This window comes from Dipodomys ordii, unplaced genomic scaffold (genome assembly GCF_000151885.1).
Source record: "Dipodomys ordii isolate 6190 unplaced genomic scaffold, Dord_2.0 Scaffold163, whole genome shotgun sequence".
Lineage (NCBI taxonomy): Eukaryota > Metazoa > Chordata > Mammalia > Rodentia > Heteromyidae > Dipodomys > Dipodomys ordii.
This window is the reverse complement of record NW_012267379.1, coordinates 1,011,511-1,020,538: the sequence shown is the minus strand read 5'-3', so window position 1 is coordinate 1,020,538 and position 9,028 is coordinate 1,011,511. Positions and strand designations below refer to the sequence as shown.

The following is a 9,028-nucleotide window of genomic DNA, read 5'->3' as shown; positions in this document are numbered from 1 at the left end:
GGGGGACAGGTGGAGGAGGAGATTCTGCTTTGGGGAGCAGTCCCTCTGAGCCTCCACAGCAGAGGTTTTTCCAAAGGCCCCCCTCCCAGGCTCAGTGGAGGTGGAGGGGTACCTACAGCCTTCCTCACACAGCCCGCCTCCTCTCCCCACAGTCATTGCTCCCCCCAAAACCATCCTGGATGACCACACGCTGACCCTCTTTCAGGTAGGAGGGATGAGGGGTGTGCCAGGCGGGCGCTGGGGGGGACGGGTGGAGTCTGGCCGGAGCTGCTGTGGGTAATAAAGCCTTTTAGAGCCGGTGAATTCAGAGGCGCAGAGCGCCTCTGAAGTTGTTCCTGACGGGCTTCCAACCTCCTCCGCTTCCTGCCTGGCCCCAGGGCGGGGTGGGCCTGCCCCAACTGCTTGGCCTGCCGACCTGAGCGAGCAGCCCCAGGTCCTGAGCCCTGGGCTGTCAGGAGTGAGGAAGGGGCCCTGCCGGCCAGGTGGCAGGGCGGTGGAGAGCTGCAGAAGGAAGAGTGGGGGCCGCTGGCCTGGGTCCGTCCCTCCTCCTGAGCCTGGCCTCCCCCGGCCCCAGCTGGTCTCTTAATGGCAGTGCCTTGGCTGGCCCCATTCCCTGCCACTGGGCCTCTGGAGGTCCTGAGCACGCCTGCTCAGGCCGCTTGATCTCATGCCCTGCTGGCTGCTCACAGAGCCAGGAGGAATGAATGTCCTGTCCTTTGGCCCCCTGGGAGAGCAGTGGGGCCTCCCTAGCCCCTCTGGCTAATGGTTTCCTTTTCAAAGTCTCTTCAGATATTTTAATTAATAACAGAGGCGCCTGAAGGGCTCCGCAGAGGTGGGGGGCCATGGGAGCCCGGAGCTGCCACCTATTGAGGAGCGCAGGGCAGGCCGGATGCCCAGCCAGGCCTGCGGGGAGGAGCCTGGGGAGGGAGGGAGCCACCCGCCCCTCCCCTCCCGTCCGGGCGTCTCTGCTCCAACTCCACCGCTCCACTCTGGCCAGCCTCTTGATAAACATTGAATTTGGAAGGTCCCCCTCCTGCCGAGTCCGGAGGCCCTTGGGGAACTTCCTACCCCAGCCTGATTGCTAGCGACACGCTGCCCCCTGCCACCGGCAGCCACCTCCTGTCCTCTCTCAGGTGGTGTCCCTGCCTGCTGCTGTCCTGACTGGAGAGCAGCCACCAGCGCAGGAGCAAGCTTGGCTTCCATGTTCCCAGCCGGGCTCTGCTGCTAATGCTAGTGTCCCGTCAGGTCCTAGGCTGAGAAGTGCTGTGAGGCCTGCGTGTATACAGGGGGACCCCACCAGCCCAGCAGGGAGTGTGGGGACATAGGCTCCACCTCCTCTTCACACCTCCCTGGGCCCTTGACTGCCTCCTCTACAGACCCCCAAGGCAAGCTCTGCTGGTGAAGAGGGAGTGTGTGGTGTGTAAGGCAGGGCTGGAAGCCAGGTAGGGTCAGCCCTAAACTCTGGGTCCCTTCCAGCCTGCCTAGGAAACACCAAAGCCTGGCAAGGTCTTGTGTCTCCTGCCCTCTGTTTTCTGGCCAGCTGTTGCCCACCTGTATGTTGTCCCCTCCTTGTCCTTCCCCTCTGACTCTACAAGGCTTAAAGTTCCTAACAGTGTCGGTGCTTGTCTGTGCTGGAAGAGGGCAGGGAGGACCGGGCCAGGGTTTGGAGTCCTGGCCCGGGCTCAGCCCCAGGCCTGAGCAGAGCAGCCTTCTTGGACTGTTGAGTCAACAGGGAGTGGAGTCTTCTGTTGGTCAGGATAATCTGCCGTCCACGTATCCCCTCTTCAATTGGGACCCTGGAGACCCAAGCTAATGGATTAAGGCTTGAGGTGGGCACCTCAGGTGGGCACAGGAGGAGCCCCCTAGGCTGGCCCTGTGGAGAGGCGGAGGAGAGGGGGAGGTGGGCCCCAGACTGTGGCTCTTGTACAGTTCCTAGCCTGGATTAGTTAAGAAGCTCCAGGGCTGGGAATTAGCCCACAAGGAGTCAGGGAGTCCCGCAGCTGGAGGGCAGGCTCCTTAGCCCTTGCTCTGGATGCCTGCTCCCTTCCCAGCAAAGGGACGGAGCAACTCAGGCAGGGCTGACCCGGCGGCATCTGAGGTGGGGAGGGGCCACTCAGTCACTGGCCCCAGGGGACCCAGCCGAGGGTTCTCAGATTATAAGGAGTGCAGGACTAGTAAAGGCTCATTTGGGGTCCTTACAGAGGTTCAGCATCCCCCAAACAGACCAGCCTTCATGCCAGCCAGCCCGCTGTCCCCACCCCTCTGTTCCTTTTGAGGGCAGGGACAGCTGAGCATGGTGCTCGGCCAGCTGTGGTGCTCTCCCCTCCTTGCGCCTTCAGTGCCTCCCCGTGCTGCCGGGCAGGGGGCCGGCTTGGGGGCAGCTTGTCAGGGAGCAGATGGGAGCCTGCAGGCAGTGCCCCACGAGGGGGTCCCAGGAATGCCTGAGCCCCGCTGGGCTCCCTGCGGTGGGTGCGTCTGCCTTGGCCCGGCAGACTTGGGGGAGGCAGGGAGGCTCCATGGCGTGGTCTCTGTCCTCCCCATGCCCCTGCCTGGCTCCCCGGCTTCCTTCCGGCCCTCGCCAGGGGCACGGGGGCATCCCCCCGCCCACCCCACGGGCTCCTCTCACAGGCTTTGATCGCCGGCCTCACAATTGGGTTTCAAAGCACTCACCGCCCTTGTTTGTGTCGCTCAGCTGCCGGCTGGGCTGAGGTTTCGACGTTCTTAGGCCTGGCCTTTGAAGCTTGCTCTTATTAATCTTTTAACATCCCCCAACCCCACCCACACGGCCCACCCCAGCAAGCCTGTGGCACTCTGAGCAGCCTGGAGCGGCACGGGAAGAGTGGGCCAGAGCGCCCTGGCGGGCCGCCGCAGCCCCTTCCCTGGGAGGGTGCTGGCCGGCCCTTGCTGGCTTGCTTTCTGGTTGGCCTTTGGCCACGAAGTAGCCCCAGCCCCCACGGGGCGCTGTTGCAGCCCTGAGGCAGCACCCCGCTGTCCAGTAGTCTGTCAGGGAGGTCTCGAGACACGTGCCGAGTGTGTGAGGAAGCACCCAGTCCACTTTCCTGCCCCAGCCAGAGCAGCCAGCCCGGAACAGAAGCCCTGTGTCCGCAGCCCCTCCGGATGGTGTGGCTCCGGAAGCTCTGATCGGCTCTCAGCTGGGCTGTTTTGGCGGGATGGGAGGAGCTTATGACTGACGGGTGCTGGCCCACAAGTGATGGCTTTGACTCGAGCCCTGTGGGTCTGGGTACTTGCTCACCCTGAGGGAAGGACCCTTTCCCCCCCCCCCCGCCATGATCTGGGAGTGGAGGGTCAGAAGTGCAGAAGTGCATCACAGGCTGACGTCCTGACCCCAGACCCCTCGCCCATCCGTCTCTGACCTGTAGGGTAGGATGTCCCCTAGTCACGAGATCACAATCAAGTTCAAGCATACATAGTGTGCCTCTCTTCAGCTGTGGAACAGGATGGCTCCTAGTTAGAAGCTTACTCACAGCCCAAGTGCACCAAGAGCTTTGAACTAATGGTTAGAAAGTTGACTCTGGGCTGGGTGCCAGTGGCTCATTCCTGTAATCCTAGCTACTCAGGAGGCTGAGATCTGAGGATCACGGTTCGAAGCCAGCCTGGGTAGCAAAGTCTGTGAAGCTCCTGGCTCCAATTAACTATCAAAAGGCTGGAAGTGGAGCACTTGCTCAAGTAGTAGAGTGCTAGCCTTGAATACAAAAACAAGGCTCTTGCCCAGGCACTGAGCTTAAGCCCTGGGACCAGCAAAAAGAAAAGGGAAAGCCCCACCACCAGGCGGAAGGAGGTAGGTAAAGAGAAATGCCAAAGTTCAGATAAGAGGCAGAACTCCTCACTAGTGTTTGGGCAGTGAGGGGAGGGGGGGAGGAGATCCTCCTGCTGGATGGTCTGCCTGCCCTGAACCCCTGCCTCCCCTCCAGGCAAACCTCTTCCCTGCTGCCCTTGTACACTTCGGAGCTGAAGAACCAACAGGTGAGTATGGCCCTGCTCTGTTGACCTCAGCCAGCCAGCCCCATCCCAACTCCAGACCATGCAGCACCCAAACCAAGACACCCTAGAGGGTGTTCAGTCCTGGGCCCCCCTGTGGGTTTGGGAGACCTGCAGCCCTAGAACCCGGGGTACCTGCTGCATACACCCCCTCCCGGAGTGAATGAAGGTGGGGACCTCATCTGCCTGGGGGTTCTGTCCTCTGAAGCTTTCTACCTGGAACCGGGACTCCTGGAACACACTGTCCCCCCGTCTGCTGCGGACGTGCTGGTGGCTAGGTGAGTGCCGCGGCCGCGGCCGCCTCTGAGCCGGCGCCACCGTCCTAGCTGTGGCTTCTCACCCCCAGGTACATGCCCAGGGCTTCTGGGACCCCACCCCCACTGCCAGCCCCCGAGCCTGCACCCCTGGAGTCAGAGCCACCTGCTGAGGAGGGGGCACTCCCCCCCCCAGAGCCCACCCCAGGAACAGCCCAGCCGGTGAGAAGGAGCCTGGGCAAAGTGCCCAAGTGGCTGAAGCTACCAGGTGCCTGTCAGGAGTGGCTGGGTGGGCAGGGTGGCCAGGCAGGAGCCCAGGGCCCTGTGGCCATTCTGGTGTGTTTACGCTGCAGCCAGCAAGAGGTGAGCGCAGGCTGCCGGCAAGGTGCCCATCACTGGCCACAGGACTCCACTCACCCACCCGAGCAGGAATAAAGACGCGCTTCTCTCAGCCTACCCACTGACCATTGTCGTTTCTGCAGAGATGACCACCCACCGCCTACCCAACTCTCCACTGCCGCTCAGACAGGCTCTGGGTTCTGTGTTCCCATGAACAAGGACTCGGGATCCCCACCCAAGAAGCCTGGGCAGGCCAGAGCCCTGAGCCTCCTGGCTCTCTCGTTTGTCACCCTTAGGAAGGCTTCCCAGGCACAGTGCCGCTCTAGCCCAGTGGCTGCATTCTGAGCCAGCTCCAATGCCAGCTGGCTGAAGCCCCGTGTCCCTACCAGCCAGTCCCTCTGTAGGTTTGACTTCTACCTAGTCCAGTGCTTAAGAATCCAGAAACCCTAGGCTGGGAATGTGGCTTAGCAATAAGTAGAGTGCTTGCCTAGCTTGCACGAAGCCCTAAGTTCAGTTCCTCAGCACCACATACATAAAAGTGGCTCTGTAGCTCAAGGGACACAGTCTTGAGCAAAAGAAGCTCAGGACAGTGCCCAAGCCCTGAGTTCAAACCCCAGGACTGGCAAAAAATAAATTTAAAAAAATCCAGAAACCCTTAGCCAGGCACCAGTGGCTCATACCTATAATCTCAGGAGACTGAGATCTGAGGATTTCAGTTCAAAGCCAGCCTGGGCAGGAAAGTCTGTGAGACTTATCTCCAATAAACTATTCAGAAAAGGCAGGAAGTGGCGCTGTGGCTCAAGTGGTAGGGCACTAGCCTTGAGCACAGAGGCCCAAAAGCAGCACCCAAGCCCCCGAGTTCAACTCCAGGACTGGCAGAAAGAAAAAAACCTAGAAATCCACCAGAATGCTTAGGACAACCATCTGGGCACTGGCTTTGCCTACCCTGGACCAGTGGGACTCGGTCCTCTGGCTGCTGCCTCTGAAGTTCCCCCAGGTCAGCCTGAGCCCGAGGGATGTAGTGTTGTCACTTCTGCCCTCCTGGCCGGACATGCACACCCACCCTAGTCTGTGAGAGCCAAGCAGCTCCCTAGGGAGGCCCAAGTCATCCCGTCCTATGGGACAGTATAGGTCCGGGAGGCAGGGGGCTCTAAAGACTGGCTTGCTGGGGCCCGTGCAGCGCCCGCCAGGCCTGGACAGCCTTGGAGGTAGCCTGTGCTTAGGCAGCCTGGGGCGGATGGGAGGCCCTTCACTGTAACATGGCCTCGGGGCCTCCTGAGGCTCAGGCCTGGACATTTGGTTATTGGGTCTCTGACCTGCTCCTCCCTCCACCAGTGGGCCCTACAGACCCCACTCCCCCCGTCAGTGGCAGCTGCCGTGGCCATGAGCCACGGGCCACGTGTGGGAAGGCTTGCAGGCAGCCTGTACACATGTGCTATTCCCCTTCCTTTTGGAGACGTCTGCCCTTGCCCCACTGAGATGGATGATGGGAAGGGCGCAGGCACTCAGGCTCAGCCTGGGAGCGACCGGGAGTTACTCATGTTCTGTAAGAACAATTTTTTTTTTTTTCAGTTGTGGGGCCTGCTTGAACTCTGGGCCTGGGCGCTGTCCCTGAGCATTTTTGTTCAAGGCTAGTTTTCTATCACTTGAGCCATGGCAGCACTTCAGTTTTCTGGTGGTTAATTGGAGATAAGTCTTAAGAACTTTCCTGCCTGGGCTGGCTTTGAACTCTGAGCCTCAGATTCTCAGCCTCCCGAGTAGCTAGGATTACAGGCGTGAGCCACCTGCACCTGGCTGTAAGAACAGTTTGTAGCTCAGGGTGCTACCCTCTGAGGGGCAGATCAGGTAGTAAAAAGGCAGGCTACACATCAGCTTTGATATTAGGTGGCAAGAAAGCAGTGCTGCCATCAGCTGGTTTATTTATAAAACACTGTGGCCACCTGAGCTAGCGGTGGCCAGAGGCAGACAAGGCCTCCATTCCCTCACAAGACCCCAAGAAGATAGTGAGCGGCAAGCAGAGGACACCAGGAGGTTGGTAGTTGCTGGGTCCTGGCAGCATCTGAGGCCGGGAAGCTCCACACTCAGGTGCAGTGTGCGTCACGCCCCTCAGGCCACGTAGCTCGGAGGCAGCCGCTAGAAGTCCAGGAGCTGTGGAGAAGGGTGTGAGGGAGCGGCTGGGGCTGGGGAGAAGGGTGTGAGGGGGCGGCTGGGGCTGGGGAGAAGGGTGTGAGGGGCGGCTGGAGCTGGGGAGAAGGGTGTGAGGGGCGGCTGGGGCTGGGGAGAAGGGTGTGAGGGGCGGCTGGGGCTGGGGAGAAGGGTGTGAGGGGCGGCTGGGGCTGGGGAGAAGGGTGTGAGGGGCGGCTGGGCGCCGGCCTAGGGTACCGTGCTGCCCTCCCTACCCCACATACCAGCTGTGGGAGGACCTTCTCCAGCTGGTCCACATCGACAAGGGCGGCGTCCTCCGCCTGGGCCTGCCGGATCCCGCGGACAGCGGCTTCTGCCATGACGCCGGAAGCAGGGTGGGAGAAGCCCGACTGTACCCACTGCCAGCCCTCATAAGACCCAGGTCACGGCCCAGTTAACAGCTCTTTGGGGAACTAGGGGAAACAGTTAGCTTTTCCAGTGAGAAAACAAGACATCTTGGGTGTTCTAGTGCCAAAGGACCCTCAACTCACCTGTGACAAAGATCCTCAGCAGCTCTGCCATGAGCTGCAGGGCATCCCCGCTGACTGCCAGGAGGAAGAACAGGGTAAGGGGCAGTTCCCTGCACCCCACCCCTTCCCCACCCTCCAGCAGGCACCCCGCACCTCTGGTCTTGCTGTCCCTGAAGTGCAGGTGCAGCAGTCTGCTCACCAGCTCCTGGAGAGAAAGGAAGGGATCAGCACCAGCTCTGGGCATTAGACCTCAACGGAGCGTGCTTGCGGCTTCTGGCTCCACCGTTACCCCCCAGGGCCCCTCCCAGTGTGGGAAATGAGCTGGGCTGGGCTGTGTGGGGAAATGATGTCCAGGAGAGAGGGATTGGTGAGAAGGACTGGGAAATTCTGCTGAGCTGGTACCATGTCTGTCCTGGGCATGGTATCAAAGGCATGTTGCTGTCAGAGGTAACGTGGTCAGGGCTGCTGAACCATGGAGCTGGAGGAGGCTGGGTCACATCTAGCTTTTCTTGGCAGGAAATAGAGCTGTATCTGGGTTGAGTGGAGAGGTGGTAGAGCAAGGCCCAGCTGTGGGACCTCCTGGTGGAGATGGAGTGGTGGGAGGAAGGGGTCCGGCCAGGTGCGGGGCGTGGGGCTTGGGGTAAGATGCTGGAAGGATGTGCTAGCCGGCTGAGGAGCTGCGCTGGGCGGCAGTGGCCGGGGAGGTCGGCCTGAGAACCTGTGGCGGCTGAGAGGCCACCGGTCAGCTCGGCGGGAAGTGGCTGGGGAGGGCAGGTGAGCCACAACTGGGGGTCAACTACGGGTCCGGGCAGAAGAAAGGGACGGACGGATGCTGAGATGCAGGCGCACAGCGCCGCCTGCTGGCCCCGCGCCGCCAGGGAGGCCTCGGGACCCCGGGGAGAGGGGATGAGGGGCAACACCGGCCCGGCCGAGCGCCAGCCACCACCCTGGAGCTGCCAGATGGGGTCGCTCCGCGCGCCGGGGGTGAGCGTGGAGGGCAGGGGCGCCCTCGCCGAGCTGACCGCAGCTTCCCAGTGCTGGGACCACTGACCCTCCTGTCTGACTATGCAAAGACGGGACCCCGCCCCCCCCCCCCGCATGGGCCAGGCCCTGGGATCCCCCCCACACACACACCCAGGCATGGGCCAGGCCCTGGGAACCCCCCCCCTACACACACCCCGGCAGGGGCTTGGCCCTGAGACCCCACATACACACATACCCCGGCAGGGGCGAGGTCCTGGGACTCCACACACACCCCGGCAGGGGCGAGGCCCTGCAAGCACACACACACACACACACACCCCGGCAGGGGCGAGGCCCTGGGACCCCCCCCACACACAGGCAGGGGTGAGGCCCTGGGACCCCCCCACACACACCCCTGCAGGGGCGAGGCCCTGGGACCCCCACACACACACCCCTGCAGGGGCGAGACCCTGGGACCCCCCCCACACACCCCTGCAGGGGCGAGACCCTGGGACCCCCCCACACACACCCCTGCAGGGGCGAGGCCCTGGGACCCCCCCACACACACCCCTGCAGGGGCGAGGCCCTGGGACCCCCCCCCACACACCCCGGCAGGGGCGAGGCCCTGGGACCCCCACACACACACACCCCGGCAGGAGCGAAGCCCTGGGACCCCCACACACACACACCCTGCAGGGGCGAGACCCTGGGACCCCCACACACACACCCCTGCAGGGGCGAGGCCCTGGGACCCCCCCCACACACACACACCCCGGCAGGGGCGAGGCCCTGGGACCCCCCCACACACACACCCCGGCA

General features: G+C 62.3%; 2 protein-coding genes across 3 annotated transcripts in view; one reads left to right on the top strand and one right to left on the bottom strand.

Moving 5' to 3' along the window:
- The window catches only part of Aspscr1 (alveolar soft part sarcoma chromosome region, candidate 1), a 41,428-nt gene extending 36,721 nt beyond the window's left edge, over window positions 1-4,707 (top strand). The window contains exons 8-12 of the mRNA XM_013033154.1: window positions 153-205; window positions 3,933-3,984; window positions 4,208-4,277; window positions 4,346-4,521; window positions 4,607-4,707. Of these exons, the coding sequence (XP_012888608.1) occupies window positions 153-205; window positions 3,933-3,984; window positions 4,208-4,277; window positions 4,346-4,521; window positions 4,607-4,620 (365 nt within the window). The 3' untranslated portion in view covers window positions 4,621-4,707. The remainder of the gene's footprint in view (window positions 1-152; window positions 206-3,932; window positions 3,985-4,207; window positions 4,278-4,345; window positions 4,522-4,606) is intronic.
- A 1,765-nt stretch (window positions 4,708-6,472) lies between these two features.
- Window positions 6,473-7,505, bottom strand: Stra13 (stimulated by retinoic acid 13). 2 transcript variants are annotated; one of them, XM_013033113.1, is made up of 4 exons: window positions 7,400-7,505; window positions 7,268-7,321; window positions 6,960-7,089; window positions 6,473-6,772 (listed from the first exon to the last, which is right to left on the bottom strand). In XM_013033113.1, exons 1-4 carry the CDS (start codon window positions 7,488-7,490, stop codon window positions 6,538-6,540), a joined length of 510 nt encoding a protein of 169 aa, XP_012888567.1. In that variant the 5' UTR covers window positions 7,491-7,505; the 3' UTR covers window positions 6,473-6,537. The 2 variants fall into 2 exon arrangements, with proteins under 2 accessions (XP_012888567.1, XP_012888568.1); XM_013033114.1 differs by having other exon boundaries at window positions 6,626-6,740; window positions 7,001-7,089.
- Between the last annotated feature and the right edge of the window lie 1,523 nt (window positions 7,506-9,028).